This window comes from Marmota flaviventris, chromosome 3, assembly GCF_047511675.1.
Source record: "Marmota flaviventris isolate mMarFla1 chromosome 3, mMarFla1.hap1, whole genome shotgun sequence".
Classification (NCBI taxonomy): domain Eukaryota; kingdom Metazoa; phylum Chordata; class Mammalia; order Rodentia; family Sciuridae; genus Marmota; species Marmota flaviventris.
Genome location: NC_092500.1, coordinates 157131396 through 157145724, shown reverse-complemented (window position 1 = coordinate 157145724; position 14329 = coordinate 157131396). Strand labels below are relative to the sequence as shown.

Here is a 14329-nt window from a genome sequence, read left to right as displayed (position 1 = left end):
TGTGTATATATTTTAAATGTTTTACCCCAACCACATGAATATTATTTTAAAATGGCAAATGACTTACTGTTAAAGCCAGAGTAAACAGATCAGAAATGTTTTTTGCACAGTTGGGCTGAGTGTGTATACATGAAGTATAAATGCGGGCGGGCGGCCTGTTATGAATTGTTTACTGATTAAGGTTTGCCTCTGATTATGGATTTTTGTGAAGAGTTCTGGTTTTGGTAACAATTTACTTTGAATAAGCATTTTTCTTTTTAAATTGTACAAACCATCATGAACAGAAAGCATCCCTTTGTCACTAGATACTCTTTTTTTTCCCCCTAATGAGTTGCTACTCCTCATTTATCAAAAGTAGGTGACATTTGGGGGCACAAACCCACAACCATTTTATATTAAACTCCAGCACAGAAATAGTTTTATAGGAAAACAAACTCAGTTGCCAAAGCATTGCCTCAAAAATATATAATTGCTTTTCTTTCCTGGTGTCTCCCCCTTCCCAAATAACTCCTTTTCTGATTTCTAACACTAAACTTACATGCTAACCCTAAACCTTACCTTGTTTTTAACAGTTTCCTAAGGAGATGCTCTCTGAAAAAAAAGAAGAGGTTCTGTATTAGAATAAGTATGAGAAAAACTGTATTGTCTACTTCTTTCCCCAAGGTTTATAATGGCATCTGTTGGCCCTGCTCAGGCTCATTCTGGCTGACCCATTCTGCCTAGCCCTCTCCCTACAGGTTTTCATACAACCAACAATGTCCTTGACCCCTGGCCTCAGCTCTAGTGTCACCTTCTTAGAGAGCTGATAGTTAATACTAATACAGCTATCTACCATACATCTGTCACTTTGTGGCACTCACTACCTTCCTTCCTTTTCTTCTTCTTCTTCTTTTCTTCCTTTCTCTGTCACCTCCACCAGACAATATAATTTTTCTAAGTATTGTGACTTAGTTTCGTTCAGCATTGTATTCCCAGCACCTAGAAAAGCAGAGTTGAGCATTGAAAAGGCAGTCAGTGAGGGTTATTTGTGCATTATTGGAAACTCTTGGCACCTTTTAAACTCCTTCCCCTCATTCATTCAGTTTCCCTTGGCAAGTCTCGTCTCTGTGATTCATTTCCATGCTGGACATTTTGTGTTGGCCTCTCCAGATCACTCTTACGATGCCAGGCCCTGTTCTAAGTGCTTAACATACGCTAGCTCATGTTGTGGGCCTATGAGGCACATGCTGTTCATATGCACATTTTACAGAAGAGGAAACTGAGGCACAGAGTCATTAGGTAACTAGCCCAAGACTTGGAGCTCCTTGGTGGTTAAATGAAAGAAAGAGAGAGAGCGATTGATTCCCACTTCTGTGCCTTTGATCATGCCGCCTCTGAATTCCTTCCTGTCCCCTTTGCTACCTGCCATCACCTTTCATAGTCTGCCTCAGGTACTCACCTCCTCAGTAAAGTCCTCAGCACTCACTCTAGCCAGCAGTTTTTACTGTGCTGTATCTAGGAGTACCATGTGGTTTGTTCCTTAACTTATTCCCAACTTGATTGTTAACTAACCTCTTGTGATGAAGGCCCTTCCTTTAGGATTTGGTTGTCTTTGCAATCCCACATAAGACAATGTTGAGACTATAGTGATGAAGCTTTTTTTTCCTCCCACCCTTTTATGCATAACATTTTTCATTCATAGTAGGATTCCATGATGTCATCAGGCAATAAACTCACTTTACAAACCAACTATTTATGTCTAGACTTAACCAGATTTGGGTTGATGTATTAACCTAGCACTGTACCTTGCTAGATGCTGTATTCTCTACCTCTTTCCCCAAGCTTTATCGTGGCATCTGTTGGCCATTATAATGACTATTGTTATGGAATGACTATTGGACTATTGGACTATTCAGAACCAAAGAAATATGAGTACCTAAAATTCTGTCAGTCAAGGAAAATGTTCTTAAAATAGAGGGAAAAGAAGAATTAAGTTACATGTCCTTCTACTGTTGGCAATCTTGGTTTGTTTAGCAAATGGATTTGTTAAAAGAAATATAGAATGATTTGGGGTTTTATTGGGGGGTCAAAGAGTAAATTAAATTGTACTCTCTGAAATGATAAAATTCTTGGGTTGCAGGGACACAACCCAAATTTGCTTCTCTATAAAATGTTTCAGAGCAGTGGTTCTAAGTCCCCATAGAGGAGTCCAGTATAGTGAAAAGTGTTTTCTAAGCAACTGGACAATTGTAGGTGTCTTTTTACTTGTCGGAGGCAATTGTGATAGTCATTTTACCCGTTCTCTGCTTTTCTTGTTTAAATGACCTATTCTCCCCTTGACATTCACCTTCCTACTCCTTTCATTCTCATCAATGCTGAGAACACAGCTCTCAGTGTAGCCGCCTGCAGAAACAGTGATGCTGTCTGTCATCAAAGGCTGCTCATCATCACATAGTTGTGCAACTGAGTTATGTTGTTCAGGCTTTGAGTAATAATGGAAAACTGTGTGTGCCCAATAATACCTGATGTAACAGAGAACGAGCTGTCTTCAATTTTATCTTTCCAGTGACTTTAAAACCTAGCTCTTCTATGTCTCAGATGTAAGTCTATAGTCAAAAGCAGTGCAGAACTTTGCTTCCATTTTAGTAGTAGTTACTTATCCCAAGTCTGACTTTTTACATGAGATCTGATGTTACATGGCTCTGGCACAAGTTTCCTTGACTGAAGAGGGAAAGAGAGGTCATAAGTAAAGAGAGACAGGACATCCACTCACTGCAGAAACTTCTGCATGTCTGTTAACAAGTACTGTGATAAACAAAAGAGCCATGGTGAGAGAAACCATTTAAGGACACATAATATTAGTGTGAGAGAAACCATAAGGAAAATAAATATGGTACCTGTATGACTAATTGGATAGACTTAGGGAGACTTTCCAAGAGACATTAAACGGAAGGGAGGGAGGTTCCAGGTATTGGAAAGCTAGCAAACTATGCACATTTCTGTTAAAGGGCTGCATAGTAGTGAAAATTGAGATTATAAATCATAATTCTTATGGCTGTTACTAACATGACTCAAGTTCGTAGCCCAACCCTCTAAATAAATGGTATCCTTCTCAATCTCCAATGAAAAGGATACAATTTGAAGTTGAACTAACCATCTCTTTGACATTACAAACACAAAATATCACAGTATCTAAAATCTTTAGTGTGTTTTTTTTAATGTCTAACTCTGGTGTGCTCTCATTTGAACTTTAAGGGCAAATAACTGAAAAGGATGGACATGGAAAAATTAGGTTCTATTAGTTAGGATTTTTTCTACATATAAAGGACAGAAAGAAAGTTAACAAACTTAATACAGGTTGAACATCCCTAATTTAAAAATCAAATATCTGAAATGCTCCAAAATCCAAAACATTTTGAGCAGCAACATAATGCCAGAAGTGGAAAATTCTACCCCTGATTTCATGTGATGGGTCACAGTCAAAAAGCAGGCACAGTAAAAATATTATATAAAATTACCTTTCAGTTATGTGTATAGGTATGTAGAAAACATAAATGACTTTCAGGGTTAGAAATGGGTCCCATCCCCAAGATCTCATTATGTACATGCAGATATTCCAAAATCCAGAACACTTTGACCCCAAGCATTTCAGATAAGGGATATTCAACATGTATTCACTTAGAATGGGTTAGGCAAGTGAATTATGAAAGGACTAGAAAATTGAATCAAAGTATGAAAGAAATATGTCCTCTGTCAAATCTTCTCAAAATTCCTATGTGTTATATATTTTTATGTTTTACAAGAGGTTTTAAAAAACTTACCCAAGATCACAAACCTAATATAAACAAGGTAGAGTCAGATTTGAAATCTAGGCCTTATTATAAATCACATCAATATTCCACTTTACATTTCTGCTTCCCTGGGACTAAAATACAGGCCTTTCCTATTCTCGGTATTGACCTAACCACCGAGACACACTCCCCCAAGGTATTTGAACCTACCTTCTCTGAAAACTGGTTCCAATTAGTGGTTCCTGAACTTCTGAAACAAGCTTTCACATTCAAGGTTCTTTCCACAATAGTTGAAATAGATGCAGCATTAAAAAAAAAAAAAATGTGGGAATGACATGTTGATAACGTTGTTCTGTCTGTTTGTTGGACTTGAATTCTAACTTGGATTTAGATGCCTGACAACTGACATTATGACCTTGTGCTTTTGTTCTGTAGGGGATTTCCAAAGAAGGCCAGTAGAACTGCTAGAATAGCCTCTGATGAGGAGATTCAAGGCACAAAGGATGCTGTCATTCAAGATCTGGAACGAAAACTTCGCTTCAAGGAGGACATCCTGAACAATGGCCAGCCGGTACTTGACAGATTAGGCTGGACTTGGAAGATTAGCTATCCACATCAAATCTCTCTTCCCTGAGGCTTAGGTTCTTAAGATTTGTCTTAAGATTTGTCTTATGATTTTTTCATCAACCTTGAATCTCAACATTTCTCTTAATGAGTTAGAGAGAAAGGAAGAAGGAAGGGCAGATGTTAGTGTTGGGACTACAACAAATGAGTAATGATGATAAAGAAATGTGGGGATGGGGGTTGTGGCTCAGTGGCAGAGTGCTTGCCTACCACGTGCGAGGCACTGAAATCTATTCTCAGCACCACATATAAATGAATAAAATAAAGGTCCATTGACAACTAAAAAAATTTTTTTTAATTTGAAAAAAAAAAATATATGGAGATTCTGTCGTGGCTGGGTAGGTCCTAGGGAGGGAGGGAGAAGATGTGCCCTTGGAACAGTTTGCACCCAGAAGCAGTGGATTATAATAAAAGTACCAAAGGAGAAGTTGATTCTGTGGCATGTACTGCTTCTACCCAAAAAATACCTTAGCTAGAGAAATCATTGGTGAAATTCAGTCCTGTACTACCAGCTGATGACTGGATGGATATCAGTTGACTCAGAAATCTGAACAGAGAATTATGTTCCACAGTCTCGTGCTAATTTGTCAGAGCAAGACAGCTAGACTTGAGGGGGGATGTTATATTTCAAGGCTACAGAATTGTAGAGTGCATATATAAATCTGGTGAAAAACACACTATCTTTTGTCCACTGGACTTGAATTTTTTCTTATCAAGTTTTATTTGGTTTTCACATTATCACATCAAAATATCATCGTCAGTGGATGGGTAGAGTCAATCTAGCAACTAAGATTCCCCAGGCAGAGCAGAGGAGTCTTTTGTAGCTTTTTTCTGGAACATTACCAGCAAATTTGCTTGGCTCTTGGATAGAAGAAACTGGCTTCTTCATAGAAAATCTCCCTCCCAGACACATTTTTCAGAGTGGAAAGCTCTCTATGGGAATTATGTTTTCTGAAAATTTTAATTCTTAAGCATTGATAGATAAAAATATAAAAATAGACCATGGGAGATGTGGCCAATAGAGGAGGAGGGTTGAATGCTGACTTTAATTATTGGAGCATCTTAATCTGATTAAGAAGGATTAAAATTCTAGTAAGTTTTTTGTTAGTTACTCATTCATTGGGTATAGAAGATCTTCACCAAAAGAAAATATTTTCTCCCTGAAATAAGTGATTACATGCTCTGGAAGCATTCCCTCGCTCTGTCAAGTAGTCTTTGAAAGATTTTTTTAAAAGTATGTATGGGAACTTTTTCAAGCCAGGTAAAGGCATCTCTCCAGCTCCCCCCCCCACACACACACTTCTTCTTTTAGATTATTTAAATATTCTTTATAGACTTAGATTTCTTAGTTCAAGATAAGACTTCTGTAAGCTACTATTTAATCATGTCATGCATATCTATATTTTTACATATCTGTTACATATTTTTATATATCACTTTTATGTATAAGCATATATTTATATTTATCTGTTTAGAAGCGAATGGCATTCATAATGAGTTCCATAGACATCCACATTTGACAGCCTAAAAGAACAAGAAAAGTTAGGTTTCCCTTTAAAGAAAATGGAATTCTTAAACCATTTTTCCTAATGTTAGATATTCTGTTACTTATTTTTGGCTTTTGTAAACATGGGCTTGTATTTCCATATGGCATAGTGATTTAAAAACAACACTTTGAAGTAAATTTGGCTTCCAATGGTAGCAGGTACATTCTGGTGTTGGAACAGATATCAAATTGATACTTCTGCCTCTGAGAAACAAGGTAGAGATCACTCCAATCCCCCACCGATGTTGATACAGTTCTCCATGAGAACACAGGAAGGCTTTAAGACAGCAAGTACTTCAAACTGTTTGAAAACTTAATTCACTGATTTTTTAAAATCATTTTGAGAGAATTAATTTACATAATAATGTACTGGGATGAATCACTTCATGTGCCACTCAAATGTGTACCTCTACCTCTTTTTTGTCCCCAGTCCTTTCTTTACTAAATGAAATACTCTGACCTTTAGGGCTGCTTGGCACTTGATCTCTTTCACTTCCCAGTTTCAGCTGGGACTAGAACCAGCAATTATTGGAATTGTAAATTTTCCCAACATATTTTCCTGATTAGAGAACTTTCAACAGAATTTGGATCTACATGCAGAAGTTTATCTGAAATAACTTTTTTTTTTAGATTCTGCCTTATTCCCTGTTTCTAATAAAACCCCTTTTGCAAAATGCCCCTGATGGGGCAGGTGAACTCTGAAATTTCCTCCCACATCCATAATTCTAAGGCATTTCAGAATCAACTGAAGTACAAGAATCACCCCAGCCAGGGCTGAGGGTGTATCTTAGGGGTACAGTGCTTGCCTAGCATGTCTGTGGCCCTGGGCTCTATCCCCAGCAAGAAAGAAAAGAGAAAAAAGAATCAATCATCCCACTGACAGAACAAAAATGTTGGCATCTCTTATAAGAAGGGCCTAGCAAATGGTTTTGGCAGACTCCAAAGTACTGATTGCTAGGTACAAAAACACTACCATTTTCTTCCTGATGGGCAAGCACTATGCTTCTGAGTAGTCATGAATTATGTATGTTAGTTTTGGCAAATAGCTTTAATGGTCCTCTTGCTAATTTAGCCACATTCAGTCGTCCTTTGTGGATTATCGTATTGGCCCCTAATCACAGACACTATGTAGCAGCCTAGAAAGTGCTCCTAGCTGGGAGACCTGCTCCCAAAGCAGAAGGACTACCACTGTCAGCTGGTTGAAAACTTTCATTTGCTAATATTTACTGAGTATATACTGTGTTCAGAATTACTTCTGTCAGTGATACCTGTTCTATCTTCTTACTGATGAGTTTGTTTTCCTTTTGAGTGGCTTTCCGTTTTCCATGTCAGTTGGTCTTGGAGCTTACTTGGTTGTCCTAGAGCCTGTGAACGACTCTGAAAATAGCATTGCCTTTAAAATTTGCTGTTGGAAGATCTTTTCTTTTCTCTGTTTTTCAAGAAGGATGAGAATAACACATCTTTTCTATGGTCTCTGCCTTGCTGCTTATCATTTACTTTAAATCTACACTGTATCAATTGGTGGCATCCAAGATTAACTGTCTCATCTCCCAACAGTAGTTTAGGCCAGGAGGACTATAGGAAGAAGTGAGGGGCAGAACTGAAGCACAAGAAACAGACCCCTTTGACATGCAGCTGTCTGGAGCTGGAGAGAGAATAGTTACAGAAAATGTCAAAACTCATCTTATTTTTTAACTCTTTTTCATAAGGCAGTATATAATTGTGGGTTTTTTCTAATCATAATTTTTTTGTGACTTGCTTTATTTAGAGATTAACTTATGAAGAAAGAATGGCCCGTCGACTACTAGGTGCCGAGAGTGCGACTGTCTTTAATATTCAGGAGCCAGAAGAAGAAATGACTAATCAGGTACTGTGTTGCTCTAGACTTCCTGGATAGATGACAATTATTCCGTCCCTTCTGACACTATACTTGGGATTCATGTTGTGAAAAATAGAGGATAAGCCACAGACAAGCAGTATCGATGTCATCAAGCAACCTCACAATAATATGGATTGAGCAAATACTGTGTGCCAGACACTGTGTTAAGTGATTAGAACTATTTCCATCGGTAATTCTTGTTCTTTTTATTTTCTTATTTATCTCTTTATTTTCCTTTTGAGTATCCTGATTTTTCTGTATTTTGCTCTAATCCAAAATAGTTTGGAGAAACACCTTTTCACTGGCACTGTTTGAAGTAAGCTAGTATTACCCACTATACTCTTAATATCTACCCAAATACCGATGTTCAGAAAAGACTGCCTTTTATCTTCATTTGCATTTAAAGCATAAACCAGCAAAAGACCCAAAATTCTATTTTTATTCCCCTGCTATCTCCAAAAGAAAGAAAGAAAGAAAATTCATGGAGCTGTTATAAGCAGCTGTATAATCTCTATTGCCTCTCCACAGAGTTTCCAGATGTAGTTTCAAGTTAAAAGGGGGGGGAAAAAAACTTATAAAACAAATTTAAAGTGTCAAGTACACTCTCCTATTGAAAATGTGCCTTTTGTTTCTCTATGTTAAACATTTTCACCCTGAAAATTTCATTTAAAGAAAACTAGAAATCCTGCTACATCTTACTATTTCTATCATCTTGTTTTTTCTACCATTACAGGATGTTGGGTCTCCTCATGCCTCTGTAGGGAGTTCTGTGGATGGTCAAAAGGTTAAACTTTTCTCTTTTCTTCTCTTTGCAATCTTTCACTGTGACTATTTTCTTCATTTTTAACCTGTGTGTCTGTCTTTACTTTCATATGTTAACTATAAGTGCTATGATTCAAATCAATTTCCATTTAATATCAGATAAACAGAATAACTACAGCATGATTTTTCTTGTCATTTATTTACCAACAAATTTAATCCTAACATTAGTGGAAGCTCTAAACTTTGAATCATGAAAACATTTTCACTTGTTATACACCTTTGGGGGGTTACTTATTCTGAAAGTGATTAATTCCAGAGTAATTAAACAAAATAGCATGTGGTGTATTGCTCACAGTGTTATTCACAACATTATATTTTTTCCCTCAAACCAGCAAACTATTTTCTAAAGATGGCAGAACTTCTTTAAGAGAAAACCTACTTAAAATTACTCCCTATTTAATATGAAATAGGAAATATTTATAATGGGCTGCCTTGTCTGCATTGTACTTTACAGGCAAGAACTGTAGGATCCACCTTAAACACCACAGGATATTCGGGTTATTGGTTTTGCTTTGTGTTTTTAACCAAAATTTTGACTGGAGTGTTATCCCTGTTTTTCTGTTAAAGAGATGAGTTCCTAATAGCTGTAGAGCAAAAGGGGGCCCCCTATGAGATAGGGTTGTTATGGGTAAAAAAAAAATCATGGTGCTATTTCTTCCATTATTCATTTGATAAAATTCTGTGCACACTGCAGCTGCTTTCACATGTACTCTGAGCCTTCTGGAGAGGTACACCACCCTGCAGCAGCATTTACCCTACAGAAGGAGATCAGTGTTCCTTTATGTGTTATTTTTATGAACAGATAGGGAATACAGAGCCTTCAGTTTTTTCTTTTCTTCTCCACTTCATCCCTGTTTTAAGAAAGAAAAGAGAAAAATAATAAAGCAATCTTAACTTTTCTACTTTTTGCTGTTACTATTGTTGTTTGGGTTTTGTTTGTGTTGTTTTGTTTCTCTCAATGATAGGACTTGAAGACAATTTGAAATATCACAAATTTTCACTTCCAGATGGGTTTTGTTTTCTATGGAATTGAATTGAATCAGATTATGTTTTTAAGCTCTATGGTAAAAATACCTCTGTCATTTTAGTGCCTTATTGGAGAGGGGGATAAGACTCATGAGACACATTGTTCTGTGACGGCTTGAGGTTGCTAACTTGAACTTTCTTTGTTTGACACAGGAATACAAAGTCTCCAGCTGTGAACAGAGACTCATAAGTGAAATAGAGTACAGGCTAGAAAGGTCTCCTGTGGATGAATCAGGTGATGACATTCAGTATGGGGATGTACCTGTGGAAAATGGAATGGCACCGTTCTTCGAGATGAAGCTGAAACATTATAAGATCTTTGAGGGAATGCCTGTGACTTTCACATGTAGAGTGGCTGGAAATCCAAAGCCTAAGGTAAGCTAAAAATATGACTTCTTAAGAGTTGTCTCAGTTCACACTGCTATAACAAAATGCCTAAGGACTTGAGTAATATATAAAGAAGAAAAAACCTACTCAAATTAATCAAAACCTAGTAAAACCTAGTCTATTTTTACCATAGAACTTTTCCATTTTGGCTCGTGGTTCTGGAGCCTAGGAAGTCTAAAACATGGTGATAGCAAGGACCTCATCCTCTTTCAATTCATTGCAAAAAGCAAAAGGATATCAGATGGCAAGATAGAGTTAGTGTGCTAGAGAGAGATTGCTTTTATAACAAAAATAGTCCTAAAGTGACCCATTAACCATTAAAATCCATGAATGGATTAATCCATTAATGAGGGCCATGCCTTCATAACCCAATCACCCCTGCCAAAGGTCTCACCTTTCAACTCCACTGCACTGAGACCAAGCTTCCAGTAATGAATTCCTGGGACATAACCAAACTACAGGAGTCACATTTTCTGAGGAAGAGTTTGGCTTCCAAATATAGCAGACATGATAGGAAGAAGAGATACAGACTAGCTTTCTCAATATGAGGTGTTTTAAGTACTCTTAAGTTGAGAACCATCTTCAGGACGCATTAGAAACCAAAGAGTGGAGGGTAGGGGGAATGGAGTTGGAGGTTTGAAGAATAAAACTAGGACAGGACAGGGCAGGACAGAACAGTACAGAATAGGATAGGAGTGGCTCCTAATGAGAACAACTGAATAATTAACAAGGAGCTTTTCATACACCTACATCATTTTCTCCTCATTATTACTCTCAAATTGCAAATGGCTAAAGAGGGCTCTATGAGATTAACTTTCCCAAGGTCAAAGAGCTGGTAAGCAGCCAGACTTAGACATGAACCCACGGAGGTACCCTATACAGAGAAGTAGTATTCACCATGGGTGATAGAAACTTCAAATCTCTAATCTACAAAACCAAGGACTCCTATGTTTACAAATGGAGGTAGGGTGAGGAGTACTGTTTAGAAAGGATGATCAAAACTTCTGATAATGCAGGATTAGGCTGACCTGGGTGGGAGGCCTCTCCCTACAACACATGGGAATGCTGGTAAAGGAGCTGTTCTACCAATAAAAGGAGGTCTAGAATAACTGCTCACTAACCCAGCAAAGCAATAAACAGGAGCATACTTTTTGCTAACTTAAGCAAAAAGAATAGAAAAGGTGAGAAACTGAAACCCCATCAAAGGCAGTATATGGATATGAAAGTTAGTTCCGGATGATTCACTTAGTTTTCTTTCATAAGCATGCAGACTGTTTCTCCGTAGGACACTTTTCACAGCTTAAGCCATCAGACTTTTGCAGGATAGAAGGGAAGAAGTGATACTAAACAGGTTCATAGTCAAGACTTACAAACCATATGAGGAAATCAACAACCATGAGAGTCAACGACACAAGAACAAAACTAGAAGCCTAAGAATTGTACATATTAAACCCTATTAAGGAGCTCAGGAAAAAAAAAAAAAACCTGAATTTAAAATGACTAAAATAATTTAAAAAGGAATAGAAACTCCAATGAGAGAACAGGACAATATCAAAAATGCAAATTTGTCAAGTATATAGAAATGAGAAATTTACTCTCTGGTATTAAAAGTTTAAAAGTGGGGGCTGAGGTTATGGCTCACAGTAGAGCACTCGCCTAGCACGTGCACAGCCCTGGGTTCGATCCTGAGCACCACATAAAAATAAATAAAATAAAGATATTGTGTCCAACTACAATTAAAAAATAAATATTAAAAAAAAGGTTAACAGCAGAGTATAAGAGCTGAAATGAGAATCAACAAAATGGAAGAAGAGCAAGTGATGCAATACCTGATACTGGTAGGTGTTAATTCTCCACAGCTTTGTGCATTTTTTGTTCTCACATTCAGGTTAATTTTACCATCACTATCTTTCCTTAAAACTGAATTCTAACAACAAAGCCAAGAAAAATAGATCAAAAAAAATGGCCTCAAATTTTCAAACCCATATCTACTCTCTAATAAAATGGAACTTTTAAAATAAACTCTATTGTTACAGGAAATTTCTTTGCCACATTCTTGTCATAATTTGGGTAATAGCTGTGTATTCACAGCATGATATCAAATGCATGTATTGAAGGTAAAATTTCAGCTTTTGAAGGAAATCCATTAAGATGTTATATCTTGAACTTCCAAAGTATTCGCAAAAAAGATCCCAGATTATTTTCAAACCTTACCCATGTTAAGGTCATTAATCAGGTTTTAAAATCATGGATTCCTATTATTTTTTTTAATTTGTTTAGTTGTAGTTGGACACAATACCTTTATTTTATTTATTTATTTTTATGTGGTGCTGAGGATTGAACCCAGCACCTGGCATGTGGTAGGCGAGCCCTCTACCGCTGAGCCCCAGCCCCAGCCCCATGGATTCCTAGTCTTATAGAACACTTTACTCACTTGAAACAGTGAACTTTGTTTTTAACATAACAGCTTTTATACCAGTGCAAATTTAAATGTTACAGATCTTCAAAGACGCTTGTTTAGGACTTTTATTGTCAAATTTTCTTCTCTTATACTTCCTTCTCCCCCTGTTACCCTTCCCTTTCTCCCTCCTTTCCTCATTCCTCTTCTTCTCCTCCCTGGATTATTAAAGTACTATCTCTGCCATACTATATAAATCATATTAGGGCTGTTAACATATGGAATACTCATTGTGTGTAAAGATTCCTTTGTTTGGGCTTATGTTTTTACAAAAAAAAAGTATCTCTTCCTTGTACTCTCTACCCCCTCCATTAGCAATCTCGGCAAAGGTTTGGAACTATTTATTGATTTCATTTGAAAGTTGTATTACAATTATAATGGAGGTGAAAATGATTAAAGGAAAGAACTCAAAAGAACTGGCCTTGTGACAAGAATGCAAAAGGAAGAAAGAGTGTACTAATTACACTTCACAATAAGTAATCCAACCACTAAAATTGTATAATAATTAGGAAAAATGATGCTTTACATAATTTAATTTTTAGAACTGAAAGTTATTAGTCAGGTTTTAGTTCTGGAGATTAATAAGTAAGATAATTTCTGGAAATTTGGAACTAAAAAATAGGGGTTAGAAAACCTGTAACAGATTCTGATAATTCAAGCATTATATATATATATATATATATATATATATATATATATATATATATATATATATATATATATATATACTTTTCCTCTGTTAAAAATAGAAATTTCAAAAAGATTTTTCAGATTCAAATAGTTCGACAGAGTTGAATTTGTATGGCAGTTTATTTTCTCAATTTACATTTGATTTACAATAAGGAAGCTGTTTATTTTTAAAACTAAATAGTGTAAAGTAGGTTTTCTTCTGTTGGGAATCAATTAGGAATGCTTTTGGTTGCAAAAGACAAAAAAAGGATTTACTGCAGTTTAATAAGGGGGAGGATCTATTTTATTAGATTATTATTACAATGTATTATGATAACATTATTATAACATGAAGTCTGGGGTGGGCTGACATCTCAGTCATGTTAGGGCTGCTTTACTATCATTCATTATGATCTTGCAACTATGTAGTTCATAGCCTAAATTAAAAATAACAAATTATCAGACAATTTTGGACCACTTTTATTCAAAGGTGAGGAAAGAGGGGTTCTATAGAAGAGGCAATTGAGCTACTTGAAATTTTTAAAATTTTTTTCACACTTAATTTCCTATCAAACCAAGATATATAACTGAAAAATTATTGTACTTTTCAGTGATACTGTGTTTCTTTAATACCTTTGGGAGAGTTGACAAGCGTTCAACTTTTGATCATATTCTTCTTGGCCCAGAATAAAGCAATAAGAGTTCTCACCATCTCCAACGCTGAACTGCTGCCTCCCTCCCCACCATTCTTTTTTTCCCCATTTTTTATGGGTTTATATTAATTACACATGACATCAGAATTCATTTTGACACAATCATAAAAGCATGGAATATAATTTGCTGTATTTCAGTCCCCACTACTTCCTCTTCCCTCCCCCTCCCCCTGTTCGCTTCCCTCTAATCTGCTTTCCTGCCACTCTTTTATTCATTTAACACAACTCAATGGCAGGATTAGAGTGTGGGGTCTGTGACTGTCCTTCAGAACAAGCTATTTTACCTTTGACTTACCAAAAAAAAGAAATACGTAAATGCAAAATGCATTTTACATTTGAAAAAAAAGTAAAAAAAAAATGCCTATAATGTCATTTCATAGAAATAATCAGTGCCAAAATTCTCTATATATCCCTTTGTGCAAATAAATTAAATTA

At 36.4% G+C, this 14329-nt stretch overlaps 2 protein-coding genes across 3 annotated transcripts in view; one reads left to right on the top strand and one right to left on the bottom strand.

Moving 5' to 3' along the window:
* The window catches only part of Palld (palladin, cytoskeletal associated protein), a 359420-nt gene that overhangs the window by 322990 nt on the left and 22101 nt on the right, over positions 1–14329 (top strand). Inside the window, exons 11-14 of one of the 2 annotated variants that reach the window (XM_027927228.3) lie at positions 4206–4341; positions 7709–7807; positions 8553–8603; positions 9821–10042. In XM_027927228.3, the coding sequence (XP_027783029.2) occupies positions 4206–4341; positions 7709–7807; positions 8553–8603; positions 9821–10042 (508 nt within the window). The remainder of the gene's footprint in view (positions 1–4205; positions 4342–7708; positions 7808–8552; positions 8604–9820; positions 10043–14329) is intronic. The other variant, XM_027927229.3, reaches the window with a different exon arrangement.
* Positions 8806–14329, bottom strand: part of Cbr4 (carbonyl reductase 4) — a 74561-nt gene continuing 69037 nt past the window's right edge. Inside the window, exon 5 of the mRNA XM_071610538.1 lies at positions 8806–9492. Within this exon, the coding sequence (XP_071466639.1) occupies positions 9434–9492 (59 nt within the window). The 3' untranslated portion in view covers positions 8806–9433. The remainder of the gene's footprint in view (positions 9493–14329) is intronic.